Source organism: Carcharodon carcharias, chromosome X (assembly GCF_017639515.1).
Source record: "Carcharodon carcharias isolate sCarCar2 chromosome X, sCarCar2.pri, whole genome shotgun sequence".
In the NCBI taxonomy this organism is placed as follows: Eukaryota; Metazoa; Chordata; class Chondrichthyes; order Lamniformes; family Lamnidae; genus Carcharodon; species Carcharodon carcharias.
In genome coordinates this window covers 18,937,215-18,953,450 of record NC_054507.1, presented here as the reverse complement: position 1 = coordinate 18,953,450, position 16,236 = coordinate 18,937,215, and the positions used below count along the sequence as shown (strand labels likewise).

Genomic DNA, 16,236 nt, shown 5'->3' with positions numbered 1-16,236 from the left:
CTGGTCAGGTCTCCAAAGCAGGTGTGCCACTTGTAAAAGGAGCAGGTAGAGGCACCCCAACCTTACCCCCAATACTGGAAAGCACAGAATGATCCTCACTGATAGACTCTAATACTATGAGCTGCTCTCTCCATTTACATTCATCATATCCACTGCAGTTGCTGGCCTCTCAAACAGCTCCTTCACAGGGACCGTTTCAAGGCTCTTGGAGTCTCCCAGCCCCACATCCAGCTGATGATCTACAAGTTGGGGACGGAGCTGCTACCCAAAGCCACTCATTGTTGCTGACTCCAGGTTGGCCAGCGGCTGGAACTGCAGGAACCAGGTGTTGCTGCACCGCAAAGGGACAGGTTGGAACCCGTGGCAAAGGGCGGTGACCGGCTCCTCCCCTCTCTCGGTTTCTCCATTCCCATTGCTGTTATCTGACACCCTGACCGAGCCTCGATCCACACAGCCCATAAAAGCAGCTGGGAGCGCCCTCAGTCCCAGCAGCCGTTCAGTTTCGGACTCCGGGTTCTCTCAAACAACCTCAACATGTCTCGTTCGAGTTTCTCCTACAGGTCCTCAAGCGGCAGCGTCAGAGGATTGGGCGGAATAGGAGGCAGATTATCCTCCGCACGGATTGTGGGCAGCAGCGGGACTGCCTTCCCCATACAGGGGAGAGCACAGAGTTTGATCCTAAGTCAATCACGGAGAATAGCGGCACCGCTCCACAGGAGCTCAGGTTATGGGGGGAGTTCGGGGTTTAGCAGCGGCTTCTCGGGGGCGCTGATCCAGAAATCCACTAACATTGACCTCAGCAGCCCTCTCCCTCAAAATGACACCAGCCTGCAGAGTGTCCGCTTGGAGGAGAGCAGACAGATCAAGGGGCTCAACAACCAGTTTGTCAAATTCATTGACCAGGTAAAGTTCAGAGCTATCCAGGCGGCCGTGTTTGGAAGCCAGTGTTCTGTGCCTTTTCTCAATGACTTGGTGTGTCTCCAGAAATGTGTGTTCTCACTTTGCAGCCGATTCAGTTCCAACGTAACTGTGTCTTCATTTTACACCGGCAGGTTCGTTACCTGGAACAGATCAATAAGAAACTGGAGGTCAAACTGAATCTCCTGAAAGAACAAGGAGAATACAAATCCAACATCGACAGCATGTTCCAGACTTACATCGACAACCTGAAAAGACAACTGGAAACACTGGGGCAGGAGAAACTCAGGTTCGAGGCCGATCTTGTCCAAATGCAAGGTCTGGTTGAAGACTTCAAGGGCAAGTAAGTGCGCTGCTGCTGAATTTGGGCAAGTTTTGGTTCCTATCCCTTGTCGTGTCTGAACGAGACAAAGTCCCAGGTTGACATTAGGACCACTTTGACAAATTGAGCAGGAGCTGGCAAAATGGCACCTGGAGAAATAACCCTCAGGATGGTCATGTAGACTAAACTGCAGGAGTGAGGGGAAATGGCTGTACTCGTCCCCGTCACATTAGTGGCAGCTGAGTCCGCTGTTTTCCCACTGGGATCCAGCTGGTTGCCGCATTTGGCATCAGTCGCACTGCGTTGTGGAGATGGAAACATCAGTCAGCGCCCCGGTCCCTGTAGAGTCACTTTTCCGGGACAGGGAAGTGTCCGAGTGTGGGCATCTGGGCTGCGGACCACAGGACGGAGCAAGTATCTGGGTCTGGAGGAGCTGTTTGCTGAACGAATCTGTTGTAAAGGTGGAGGAGCCTCCCAGAGCTGTGAAGGTCAGGGAGAGGGATGAGTGAATTGGGGTAATGGGGTGGGGTGGGCAGTTAGTGGGTTTGGTAAACTCGGGCTGCAGGGAAAGGTGATTATCTGGATAGATACTTGATAAATAGACAATGTAATGTCAACTGGGCAGTAGGATTGATTTCCACAGGATTCTCAGTAAAATAATCTGCTTCATTCCAGATACGAAGATGAAATTAACAAGCGCACGGAAATGGAGAATGAGTTTGTCCTGGTCAAGAAGGTGAGCTGACTCTTATATATATATATCTGTCTGCAGGCCGAAAGCAAACGGCTCTCTTGAGAGAGTTTTTCAAAGTACTTTGTCCTTCTCCTCTTTAGGACGTGGATGACTCCTACATGAGCAAAGTAGAGCTGGAAGCTAAACTGGAAAGCCTCACCGATGAAATCGACTTCCTCCGATCAATCTTTGAAGAGGTAACAATGTGACATGGCCCACAATTGTCCTCTGCTGTTTAATCTAATCCAGTGTAATCCAATGCAGCTCGAACGCTTCCAATCACTTTTCAATCTTTTCTCCCGCCGATCTTTAGGAAATCCGTGAGCTGCAGGCACAGATTCAGAACACATCTGTCAGCGTGCAACTGGACAGTGGACCCAAACTGGACATCGAACAACTCATTGCTGAAGCCAAAATTCAGTATGAAAACATGGCCAATCAGAGCCGTAAAGAAGCGGAGATTTGGAAACAGACTAAGGTTAAGATCCCAATCCTCATGTCCCACATGGATTGATAGATCTGCAGTCGATGCTGAAGTGTGAAATCATTTGCTAACTCCGTGTCAATGTTTCGTTGTAGATGCAGGAACTGAGCATGTCGTCTGGACAATATGGGGATGAGCTCCGTATGACCAAGGATGAGGTTAAGCAGATGAATCAGCGTATCCGTGCACTGAATAATGATATTGAGAGCCTGAGAAACGAGGTAGGCAAAGAAGTGAAAGCAACATGATAATGGGAACAAGTGAATAATTGTTGTGAATGGCGCTTTGTCTTTCTGGGTGTGTCTCATTCTCTTCCGCCGTCCTACCCCATCCAAAACAACAATTGGACAAGACGTGGTGGCGGGATCAGTGCAATCTTGCCTATTTCTGCCAGTCTTGCTCTCTCACTGATGGTAACTTTTCGATAATGGTAAGGAAACATTCCAATGTGAATCCCTTGCCAGCCTGCAGTGCACACGACACTGCTGTTCCCAATTCATTGTCATGATGCTACCAGCAAACAGATCTTCCCTTGACCCCCTTCCTTTCCCGAGGACTCGTTTTGAGCGCTGTTCTGATGCACAAAGTGTCGATGGAACTGACCATGTGAATATTTGTGTTACTTAGCGTCTCAAACTGGAGGCTTTAATCAAAGAAGCCGAGGAACGCGGCGAGCTGTCACTCAGAGGTGCGAAGGATAGGATTGAAGACCTGAAAACTGCCCTGGCCAATGCACAACAACAGCTGATGAAACAAGTCCAGGAATATGAGGCGCTGCTGCAAGTCAAGTTATATCTGGATGTTGAAATTTCCACCTACAAGTCTCTGCTGGAGGGAGAGGAGGAAAGGTAGGATATGGGGCAGTTACAAACTCCAGCCATCACACTGAGCACAGTGCATCATTTTCTCTAGTGGCAGATTACAATCTGTACTTGTGCTTTATTGTTATCTGTTAATGGAATAAAGTGCGGGAACTCAGAGTGCCAGGGTATTCTACAAGAACTTTGGTTTAAAAGCGGCTTGGTATCTAAGGAGACACAAACATCACACTCACTCTCAGAATTAATCCCTGGCCTGTGACTCATTCTTTCTTTCATAGAGATAAACCAGTAAAGCTCTCCTGATGGCTCACTGGGTGTGGGCATTGTGGAACTGAGCTATACCGAGCAGAAGCTGAACCAGATCAGTGGTTGGGGTGTTCAGTTGGGCTGTGGGTCTCAAGCAATGGGGGGGTAAAAGCAGCCCTGGAGCCTGTTCCTGATGGCTATACAGTGTGTTCTGCTTGAAGTTCTGGATCTCCCTGCCCCATGACCAAATGGCCTGTTGGCATTTGCTGCCTGTGGCCATACATGAAGAGTGGGCACTTTGGGCGAGGGTCTGGAGGGTGACCGTGCCCATTCAACACTGAACCCCAGCAGATGCCGGTATTCCTGGGAGAGGGAGAAAATTGGTCAACTCAAGAGAAATCTGACTGTAAATATGCTGCAAATACCTGCTGTAACGTGATTGTGTTTCGATTATCAACAGGATGATAAGTGGGGTAAAAACCCTTAACATCCAGCAAGTACAGAGCCAAGGTAAGAGAATTCCTAATTCCTAGTTTGAAGTAAGAATTCCGGGAGCAAGAGCTAGAAATCCAAAACAAAAATGTGAAATTCTGTAATTTTCATTTGTTGAGAAGCAAATAGACAGGTTGTTATTTCAACTCCCAGTGTGTGTGTTCTGAAGAAGGTTCTATACAGTGCTTCCCAAACCTTAACCTCTCTTTGTTCAGTTCCCAGAGGCTGATAGAATGGCTTTGTATTTCCATATTTCAGATCTCACTTTAGTCATACATAAGTGTAAATAATGTCTCTGTGTTTAACAATGAGATCAATAGGTGTTCAATGTAAATACTTCTATTACTGCTGACTACGCTACTTGCCCTACTGACCCCCATGCTGGCTGATAATATTTAATGATTCCTTCTCCTTTAGTACTGTCCCCCTCCAGTTCAAATGAGCCACTATCACCCCCCACCACGTAAATCCATCATTTCACCCTTTGTTCTGGCAAACTACTGTCCCATCTCCAACCTTGCTTTTCTCTTAAAGTCCTTGAATGTGTTGTTGCCTCCCAAAGCAGTGTCCATCTATTCTGCAACTCTATGTTCGATCGTCTTTAATCAGCTTTCTGCCATTCTAAAAGCACAGAAACAGTCCTTATCTAAGTCACAAAAGACATCCAATGTGACTGTAACCACAGTAACATATATCTCTCATCCTTTTCTATCTATCTGCAGCCAAAGACATGTTTGACCACAGCAGTGTCCCTCCAGTACCTCTTTTGCTTTGTCCACTGGTTGGTCCTGTGACTTAACATGGTGATGACCAAAGCCATTACCTTTGATCGCAGCCACAAGCTATGTTCGCTATTCAAGAAATGCACCTCCTCCATGGCCACTGCCTGAGGCTGAACCAGATATTCGCAACCTTGGTGTCGGACTGGACCCTGAGCTCTGCTTCTGAACCCATAGCCACTCCAACACCAACACCACCCACTTCCATCTACATAATATCATCATTCTCCATGACTGCCTCAGCTCACTGAATGCTGAAAACCACACTCATGACTTTGTCACTTCTGGACTCAACTATTCCAATGTTCTCATGGCCAGCATCCCAAACCCCATCCTCCTTAAACTCCAGCTCATTCAAAGTTCTGCTACCCATAGCCTAACATGCTCCAAGTCCTGTTCACCCTTTGTGCTCATCGATCTACACTTGCTCCGAATCAGGCAATGCCTTGAACTGATAATTCTCATCCTTGTGCTCAAGTTCCTCCAGGGCATCATCCCTTTCCATCTCTGTAACTTCTTCCAGCTCTACAATACCCTGAGATCTCTGTGCTCCTGCAGTACTGGCCTCTTCCACATCCCTGATTTACATCATCCCACCAGGGGCAGCCAAACTTTCAGTAACCAAGACTCAAAGTTTAGGAATTCCCTCCCTGAACCACTCCTCCTCTCTACCTCTCTGCCTCTTCCTTTAAGAGCTACATGTTTGAGCGAGCTTTTCATCACCATCCTCATATGTGGCTTGGTGTCAAATATTTGTTTGATAAAGGTCCTGGAAAGCACCTTGGGATATTTTACTGTGTTAAATGTGCTATCTAAATGCAAATTACTCTTCTTGTTGTACTTGTTCTTTGAATTACTAATGTACTTTAAGGACCAAAATCGGCCATCCTTACTATGTCACTCCAGACCCACAGCAATGTGGTTGACTCTTAAATGCCTTCAGCAATGGCCAAGCAAGCCACTCAGTTCAAGGGCAGTTAGGGATGGGCAGTGATGCCCACATCCCATGAAAGAATAAAGAAAAGAAAGTGTGAGACCCAGAGTATAAGACGGTGTTTTGTTTTTCCTCTTTTACAGGTAATTTTCAGCAGTTCCGTGACTTGAGTAGCGGATTAGAAAGTTCTCTCGGTTTAGGAGGCTCTGGTAGTGGCAGAAGTAGCCAAACAGTGATTGTGAAATCAATGGAGCAAAGCCGTGGTGGTGGATATCTTTCTTCATATTGAATCATCGAGGGATAAACTAATGCCAGCGGAGTCTTTTACCAGCCCTCTGATTTGATTGTCAGCGCTCTATATCCTCTTATTTCCTGGATCTTTTAAAATGGGAAATATCCCAAAGTTTTCGGTGCTCAACTCTGTCCATTGTTTTGTATCGGGGATCTGCCTTTTATGACATTTCTGTTATATGAATAAACTTCTAATCAATAAATCCGGACTGCTTTTTATTTCAGCACAATATGAAGTTAGTGGAAGAAAGAAGTTTCATCCGTTCTTTTGAAATTTAAGATCTTTCAATTTTTATAACATTAAGTTGGAGCAATGTTGTGAAACATAGAAAGACTAGTTTGTGTATTTCACATAAGGAACACAGCACACCATCATTGAAACCAATCAGTGCATGATATGGATACAGCAAAGATTAGCAACAATTCAAATAATTCAAATAATTCTCCTCCAGCAATCATATCACTTTTTCTATCAGCTGAGAATACAAGCACTGGACATAGGTTATATTGGAATTTCCACAATGGAGTTTGTATATCATAAAGGCAGGCCACCTCATAGCTATGTGATAGCGGGAGATATGTTGGGTTAGAACACTTGTCCTGGGCTATGTGTTGAAATATAGACCAGAGTGATTAGGGAAAGTATCCACCATCTATTGAGTGTAAGTGTTGTACAGAAATTGATTTTGTGCAGTCTCTAACACGTTCCCAGTTAGTGTGGGACTACAGTACGATGTGGTCCCTAATTTGTAGTGCAGCCTCATTCCGAGAGGTCACAGGATAGCTCGCGTGGGGAATGGAAAAATACCATACTGATGTAATAATGCCTTCGGAACTAAGGCATATTTCTGGACCCAAGAAGAGGAGCTCTTGTCTGGACCACATTGTGCTTCCCAAACTCAATTGGGCTTGTTCAACATTGAATTTGCAATCAAAATAGAAAGTGATCCATTCCTCACCTGTACAGCTGTTTAGGTTAACCTACAGTAAAACTTGGGATCCAGAAGGAATGCTTCTGTGAAAAGACAAATATCCCTCTGATGTAATAAGAACAATATAATAATTTGAGTATTGCTGTAAAAAGAGACATGCAGTCAAAGCTTTCCATCTTGCACTCATCAGGACAGAATCGCAACATACCAAATTTGAAAGGGAACAAAAGGAGTCTACTTGTCAACCAATCAACATCCTTTTTTCATGCAGGTCATACTGTTGTTTCCTTTGGAGACTCTGCACCCTCTCCAAGGCCAATATATCCTTCATGAGGTTCAATCCCTAAAACCCAACACAATGTTCTAAATGAAAAGCAAAATACTGTGGATGCTGGAGATCTGAAATAAAAACAAAGTGCTGTAAAAACTCAGCAGCTCTGGCAGCATCTGTGGAGAGAGAAACAGAATTCAGAGTCATATTGGTGTCGAAATGTTAACTCTGTTTCTCTCTCCACAGTTGATGCCAGCCCTGCGGAGTTTTTCCAGCTCTTTCTGTGACAATATTCTAAATTTTGTCTTACCGCAGGTAATATAACTTGTATCCCTTTGTATTTCAGCACTCTTGTGAGAGAGGCCAACATTATATTCACTTTTCCAATCATTATTTCCACATGCCCACTTTTAGCTTTTAGTAATTGACAAGAGGTAGGAGACTCATAAACATACATAATTCATAGTTCAAAGATGCATTTAGCACCCCAATGCAATCTTACTGGTATTACACAGGTCAGAAAGGTCGAGCGCTGTCACGATTGGGTGCTAACTGATCAGTGCATTGAAACTAAAGGGGACCCAATCTGTACAAAGCTGCAACACCCACAAGTGTGTTCTTTCACTTCACATTCTAGGCTATGATTCAGTGATCACTGTTTAAGCTGGACTGTGTTTTTGACATTCCTTGAAAACTAACAAGAATCTGTCTATGGATGCTGCACTTGATTGGAGTGGAGAGGAGGAGGAGGAGGAGAAGGAAAAAGAGCACCAGCAGCAATGGCATCCTGTAGGAGGAATTGCAGGAAGGCTGCTGGAAAATGCAGCACCAGAGGGGCAGGCACGCAGCAGGCCTTGCCCAGCTCCCACTGTGTACAGACAGAGACTCAGCTTCCTTCAGCTGTCCAAGGAGCAGTGCTTCAGGAGGCTACCATTGTCAAGGCAGCTGATCACGGACCTCTACCACCTCACCCTATGGGGAGATGTTGGTGTAGTGGTAACATCTTTGGGCTAGTGATTCAGAAGCCCAGGTGCACGCTTTGGGGCCATGTGTTCAAATCCCACCATGACAGCTGGTGGAATTTAAATTCAATTAAAAAAATCTCAAATATAAAGCTAAGCTCAGTCATGTTGACTGTGACAGGTATTATTGATTGCTGTAAAATCCCATCTTGTTCACTAATGCTGTTTAGGGAGGGAAATCTACCATCCTTGCCTTGTCTGGATGACATGTGATTTTGGAACAACAGAAATGCGATTGAGTCTTAACTGCCGTCTGAAATGGTGTGGCAGGGCAGTTAAGGGTGGCCAACAACTACTGGCCTTGCCAGCGATGTCCAGATCCTGTGAAAAAATAAATGTTATAAAGCGACAGGAAAGTAAAACAATTGTACGCAACAGGTTAAGGCTACTGAAAGAATGATCTGAACTGAACTCTGACAAGTCTCCAGCACCTGATGGACTTCATCCGAGATTATTCAAAGAATTGGCTGCTGAGATAGTTGATGTATTGGTTGTGATTTTCCCTTGATTCTGGAAAGTTTCCATCAGATTGGAAAATAGCAAGTACAACTCCTCTGTTCAAGTAAGGAGGAAAGCAGGACACTACAGGCCAGTTAGTCAGACATCTGTTATGAGGAAAAAGTCAGAATTTATTATTAAGGAGGTTATAGCAGGGCACTTAGAAAATTGTATTTTAGTTCCTTGGGGAAGGAACATGAATTGGAACGTAGGAAAAACAGAGGAATATAGAAGGTGGAGGAGGTCATTTGTTTCTTTCAAACCTGCTCCGTCATTTAACTTGATCGTGGCTGATCTTTTACCTCAACATCATTTTCCTGTATTTTCCCTGTATCCCTTGATGTCATTGGTATCTCGAAATCTATCCACCTGTGTCTTGAACATACTCAATGACTGAGCCTCCACAGCTCTCTGGGGCAGGGAGTTACAAAGATTCACCACCCTCTGAGTGAAGAAATTCCTTCACATCTCGGTCTTAAATGGCCTACCTCATATTCTGAGACTGTGTGGCCTGGTTCCAGACCCCCCCAACCAGGGGAAATATCGTTCCTGCGTCCACCCTGTTGACCTGTGTAAGAATTTTGTACCTTCAATGTGTACATTTAGGAAGTCGCAAAAGTATGCAGGTTGGGTTTTCATGAGACAAACACAATTCCAGCCCTATATGTATCCTACATTTATCAGCAAAGGCAAGCACCATTCAAACCAGAGATACATGTAGAATAGAGAGATAAATGTTTGTTGAATACTTGATGTTCTAAATCCTAATTCCTTCACTGAGCTCACCTCTCATTCTTCTGAACTGTAGAGATTACAGGCCCAGTGTCCTCAACCTCTCCTCAGAGGACAATCCTGTTATCCCAGGGAATAATCTAATGAACATTTGTTACACTCCCTTGATGGCCAGTATATCTTTCCTTAGGTAAGGAGTCCAAACCGACACACAGTGCTCCAGGTGTGGAGGGATGCAGATGATCAGGTCCAGAGCTTTTATCAACTGACTGCCCCAATAATTTCTCCAGGTATTCTTTTTTACTAATATTAATTTCTTATGGCTCCTCAATCTCATTGGTCCCTTGGCTCCCCAACGTTTCAGGGAGCCTTTCTGTATCTTCCTCTTGAAGACAGACACAAAGTAACTATTTAGTTTCTCTGCCATTTCCTTATTCCCCATTATAAATTCTCTAAACTCTGCCTGAAATGGGCCCACATTTGTCTTTACTCACCTTTTCCTTGTTACACATCTATAGATGCTTTTACACTCCATGTTATGTTACTCGCTTACTTTCATATTTTATTTTCCTTTTCTTATCAATTTCTTGGTTCTCCTTTGCTGAATTTTAAAATGCTACTAACCCTCAGGCTTACTATTTTTTGGGCAACTTTATAAGCCTCTTCCCTTGATCTCATAGAATCCTTAACTTCTCTTGTTAGCCATGGTTGGATCACTTTTCCTGCTGGTTTTTTGTGCCATAAAGGAATGTAAATTTGTTGCAAACCATATATTAATTCTTTAAATGCTAGTCATTGTCTGTCTACCATCATAGCTTTTAATGTAGTTCCCCAGGCTACCTCAGCCAACTTGCCCCTCATTCCATCGTCGTTTCCTTTGTTTAGATCAAAGGCCCTAGTTTTGGAATGAAAGGCATATTATGGTTACCCTTCCCTGAAGGCTCCTTTACAACGAGATTAACAATTAGCCCTTGCTCATTGCACAATACTAGATCTAAGATAGCCTATTCTCATTATTTCCTGTGAGACCCTACATTTTAATTTAGCCCTTCGCTGCTCATATCCTCTAGGCAGAATCTCCTTCCTAGTCCTACTTTTGTCATTGGTACCTACATGGTCCATGACCACTGGATCCTCTTCCTGCCACTGCAAGTTCCCCTCCAGCCCAGAGCAGTTGTCCTGAACCCTGGCACCGGACAGACAACAGAGCCTTCTGGACTCTCGCTCTCAGCTGGAGGGAATTGTGTCTATCCCCCTAAATAAACTGTCCCCTACTAAACCGCATTGCTGTTAGCTCCTCCCGTTTGAATGGCTCCCTGTACCATGTTTCTATGGTCAGTTTCCTCGCCCACCCTGCATTCCCACACATGTCCATACAGGTTGGAAGCACCTTGAACCTGTTGGACAATTTCAAGTGCTGAGGCTCTTCCACTTCTACTGTCCTGATCCCCTTACCTGCCTCACTTGCAGTCACAGCCTCCTGTCACAGAGCAAAACACAAGAGCCTATCATAAGGGTCATGGCCACTTCCAGAAACAAAGTGTCAAGGTAACATATCCCCCTCCCTGCTCTGTTGCAGTGTCTGCAGTTCAGCCTCCAGTTCAGTGACTCTGAGCCAAACCTCTTCAAGCTGCTCACAGTTACTGCAAACGTGTGTTTGTCCTGGATCATGCTGGCATTCAGGGGCACCCACATCCTGCAGTCGCTGCACATCACATGCGGTGCCATCCTTATTGTATCTTAATTAAGTAACTAATTAATTATTTGCTTAATTAAATTTGGATGAAATTCATGCATCCTCTCACCCCACTTACTGTACTAATTTAAATCTTCATAATCTAATAAACGCTATCAGTTCAGAATTAAAGAGATAATGGACTCACCACTTCCCTTCTGCTAGTGTCTCTAAACTAATTATGAGGTGGGTATTTTAGGCATATTTAAAAGTTTCATTTTCTAAATTCCAGCTCTATACAGACAGTCCCTCACAGCAGTTGCTCACTAACAAATAAACTTGTGGCTTTCCTCTGAGGTCACTGTTTGAATACTTTTTCCCTCAAACTCAGTGTTTGCTGGAAGCTGAAGCTGTATTCCTCCAAAGGTAACAAGCAGGTCCACCTCTCTGCTGCTGCTTCTCCCCACTCCATCTGTGTAAGTGACTTCTCAATGAAGCCTTTCTTTTTACAGCCTCACTCTCCTTGCTGAAGTCTCACTCTTTACAGCACCACTCTCCTCACTGAAGTCTTACTTTTCATACCCCGCTCTCCTCACTGAACTCTTGCTCTTTATACTCCTACAACATGTATAAAGGGGAAACTGTAGATGTGGTGCATAGGAATTTCCAAAGGGCATTTGATACGGTGCTATGTCAAAGGTTACCACACAAAGTAAGAGCTGATGGTGTAGGTGGTAACATACTAGCATGGATAGAGGATTGGTTAGTTAACAGGAAGCAGAGAGTAGGTATAAATAGGTCATTTACAGGTTAGCAAGCTGTAATTAATGGAGTGCCACAGGGTTCAGTGCTGGGGCCTCAACTATTTACAACCTAGAAAAAATGACTTGGATGAAAGGATTGAAAGTAGGGTGGCTAAATTTGCTGATGACACAAAGATGTCAGTAAGATGGAGAGTAACTAGTGAGGAGGATGTAAGGAGCCTGCAAAGGGATATAGGTAGGTTATGTGAGTGGGCAAAGATTTGGCAGATGGAGTATAACGTGGGAAAATGTGGAGCTGTTCACTTTGGTGAGAAGTATAGAAGAGCAGCATATGATTTAAATGGAGAGAGATTGCACAACCCTGAGGTACCGAGGGATCTGGGTATCCTGCTACATGAATTACAAAATGTTAGCATGCAGGTACAGCAAGTGATTAGGAAGGTAAATGGAATGTTGTTATTTATTGCAAGGGGAGTGTCATAGGAAATTAGGGATGTTTTCCTGTAGTCGGACAGGCTGTTGGTGACACCACATCTGGTTTTGGACTCCTTACTTAAGAAAGGATATAATTGTGTTAAAAACAGTTCCAAGAAGATGACTCGACTCATTCCTGGGATGAGGAGCTTATTTTATGAGGAAAGGTTAAACATGTTGGGACAGTATCCTTTGGAGGTTAGAAGAATGAGAGGTAATCTTACTGAAACATTTATGATCTTGAAGGGAGTTAACAGAGTGGTTATGTGAGAGACTGGAACTAGGGGCACAGCTTAAAAATGACAAATCTCTCATCTAATGATGAGGAGGCCTTTTTTTCTCTCAGAGAGTTGTTAACCTCCCAGAGAGCAGTGGAGACAGAATCAGTGAATATTTTTAAGACTGAGATAGACTAATTCTTGATTGACAAGGGAGTCAAAGGGCATAAGGAAGTGGAGTTAAGGCCACAATCAGATCAGCCATGAACTTATCAAATGGTGAAGCAGCCCTGAGCGGCTGAATGGCCTACTCCTGCTCCTAGGTCTGTTTGTATGCTTATATGAAGTGATAAGAAAACAAGGCCTGACACTGACGATGCCAGTGTGCAGTAGATGGTAGCTGATTTGGCAGGAGTTTTATCTGGATGCTTGTGGAGCTGACTTCAGGAAGGACACTAGCGTTTGTTTGACAGACCTCCCATTGAAACCAGCCAAGAAATCAATTCAGGATGAAGCATTGGCAGACAATGTGCCAAGGACCAGCCTTTGGGCAGAGCACTCATGAATGAATTAAATTCCTAAAATACTACATGCAACCAGTTTGCAGGGATTAGGAATATTGCTTCTCCCAATTAACCATGCACAATGTAGTCAGTTTGGATTGATCAAAAATGGGCACTCTTTTCCATTTCAACCCTTTTTTTGAAAAATATTTATTCCCCAAATTTCACAATCTTAAACTTCACTCTGGATGCAAAAATATGGACCAGGGACCCTGGTGAGTTTCCACATTCAAACAGCTGCTGGAGCCCTTGGGACACAGCAGCCAGGGACTGCAATGCTCGTGAACAGTGGATTCTTTCAATGGGCTCTCACACTCTTCTTCTATCTATGTTTTGTCAACCTGAAAGAGCGCAAAACCAGATTATTCCTCAAACACTTATTGCTTAGGGAACTAGTTTACAGGCAATAAACTTAAATTTATATATATGTATTTCTTTTCATTTGTTGATGAGATGTGGGCTTCCCTGGCTGGGCCAGCATTTATTGCCCATCCCTAAGTGCCCTTGTGAAGTTGGTGGTGAGCTGGCTTCTTGAACCGCTGCAGTCCATGTGGTGTCGGTACACCCACAGTGCTGTTAGGAAGGGAGTTCCAGGATTTTGACCAAGCCACATTGAGGGCCGGCGATATATTTCCAAGTCAAGATGGTGAGTGACTTAGAGGGGAACTTCCAGGTGATAGTGTTCCCATCTATCTGCTGCCCTTCTCATTCTAGATGGTTGTGGTTGTGGGTTTGGAAGGTGCTATCTAAGGAGCCTTGGTGAATTCCTGCAGTGTATCTTGTAGATGGTACACACTGCTGCTACTGTGCATCGGTGGTGGAAGGAATGAATGTTTGTAGATGTGGTGCCAATCAAGCGGGCTGCTTGCCCTGGATGGTGTTGAGCTTCTTGGGCGTTGTGGGAGCTGCACTCATCCAGGCAAGTGGGGAGTATTCCATCACACTCCTGACTTGTGCCTTGTAGAGGGTGGACAGGCTTTGGGGAGTCAGGAGGTGAGTTACTCATCGTTGGATTCCTAGCCTCTGACCTGCTCTTGTAGCCAGAGTATTTATATGGCTGGTCCAGTTCAGCTTCTGGCCACTGGTAACCAACAGCACGTTGATATGGGGATTCAGTGATGGTAATGTTATTGAAAGTCAAGGGGTGATGGTTAGATTCTCTCTTGTTGCAGATGGTCATTGCCTGGCTTTTGTGTGGCACGACTGTTACTCACTACTGATCAGCCCAAGCCTGGATATTTTCCAGGCCTTGCAGCAATTGGACATGGACTGCTTCAGTATCTGAGGAGTCATGAATGGTGCTGAACATTGTGCAGTCATCAGCAAACATCCCTACTTCTGACCTTATGATGGGAGGAAGGTCATTGATGAAGCAGCTGAAGATGGTTAGCCTGAGGACACTACCCTGAGGAACTCATGCAGTGATGTCCTGGAGCTGAGATGACTGACTTCCACAACCACAACCATCTTCCTTTGTGCTAGGTAGGACTCCAACCAGTGAAGAGTTTTCCCATTGACTCCAGTTTTGCTAGGGTTCCTTGATGCCACACTTGGTCAAATGCAGCTGTGATGTCAAGGGCAGTCAGTCTCAGCTCAGCTTGGGAGTTCAGCTCATTTGTCCATGTTTGAACCAAGGCTGCAATGAGGTCAGGAGCTGAGTGGCCCTCGCGGAACCCAAGCTGGGCGTCAATGAGCAGGTTATTGCTAAGCAAGTGCCACTTGATAGCACAGTTGATGACGCCTTCCATTACTTGATTGATGATGGAGAGTAGACTGATGGGGCGATAATTGGTCGGGTTGGATTTGTCCTGCTTTTTGTGTATCGGCCATACCTGGCCAATTTTCAACATAGCTGGGTAGATGCCAGTGTTGTAGCTATGCTGGAATAGCTTGGCTAGGTGCAGGGCAAGTTCTGGAGCATAAGTCTTCTGTACTATTGTCGGAATATTGTCAGGACCCTTTGTCTTTGCAGTATCCAGTGCCTTCTGCCATTTCCTGATGTCACGTGGAGTGAATCGAATTGGCTGGAGACTGGCATCTGTGATGTTGGGGACCTCCGGAGGAGGATGGGATGGATCATTCGCTCAGCACTTCTGGCGGAAGATTGTAGCAAACGCTTCAGCCTTATCTTATGCACTGATGTGCTGGGCTCTTCCATCATTGAGGATGGGGATATTTGTGGAGCCTCCTCCTCCAGTGAATTGTTTAATTGACCACCACCTTTCACAACTGGATATGGCAGGACTGCAGAGCTTATATCTGATCCATTGGTTATGGGATCGCTTAGCTCTCTCTATCACTTGCTGCTTATACTGTTTGGCATGCAAGTAGCTTTGTATGAAAGCTTCACCAGGTTGAGAGCTCATTTTTAGGTATGTCTGGTGCTGCTCCTGGCATGCCCTGTATTCTTCAATGAATCAGGGTTGATCCCCTGGCTTGATAGTAATGGTAGAGTGGGGGATATGCCAGGCTATGAGGTTACAGATTGTGTTCAAATACAATTCTGCTGCTGCTGATGGTCTACAGCACCCCATGAATGCCCAGTCTTGAGTTGCTAGATCTGTTCGAAAACTATCCCATTTAGCATGGTGGTAGTGCTACAAAACACTATGGAGGGTATCCTCAATGTGAAGATGGGACTTTGTCTCCACAACAACTGTGAGGTGGTCACTCCTACTGATACTGTCATGGACAGATGCATCTGCGGCAGCCAGCTTGGTGAAGATGAGGTCAAGAATGTTTTTCCTTCTTGTTGCTTCCCTCACCACCTGCCGCAGGCCTGGTCTAGCATCTATGTCCTTTAGGACTCGGCCAGCTCAGACTGTAGTGGTGCTACTGAGCCACTCTTGGTGATGGACATTGAAGTCCCCCACCCAGAGTGCATTCTGCGCCTTTGCCACCCTCAGTGTCCCGATGTTTCACAAGAGCATAGTCAGGCATCATTTGACATGGAGCCACACTGAGGAGACTTCAGGGTAGAGGAACAGAAACTCAAAGAGGTAGCCTGTAAAGAACTCAATCAGTGATGGTGTGGATAAACTGGGCAGTGTCCAAGGGGCTAGAGATA

The 16,236-nt window shown here is 45.0% G+C and overlaps 1 protein-coding gene across 1 annotated transcript; it reads left to right on the top strand.

Annotated features, from left to right (window-relative positions):
* Positions 1-468: 468 nt before the first annotated feature.
* Positions 469-6,223, top strand: LOC121273224 (keratin, type II cytoskeletal 8-like). The gene is made up of 9 exons (XM_041180240.1): positions 469-903; positions 1,053-1,261; positions 1,916-1,976; positions 2,075-2,170; positions 2,287-2,451; positions 2,553-2,678; positions 3,085-3,305; positions 3,985-4,034; positions 5,873-6,223. The coding sequence occupies exons 1-9, from the start codon at positions 535-537 to the stop codon at positions 6,016-6,018; spliced, it is 1,443 nt and encodes a 480-aa protein (XP_041036174.1). The 5' UTR covers positions 469-534; the 3' UTR covers positions 6,019-6,223.
* The last annotated feature ends 10,013 nt before the right edge of the window (positions 6,224-16,236 follow it).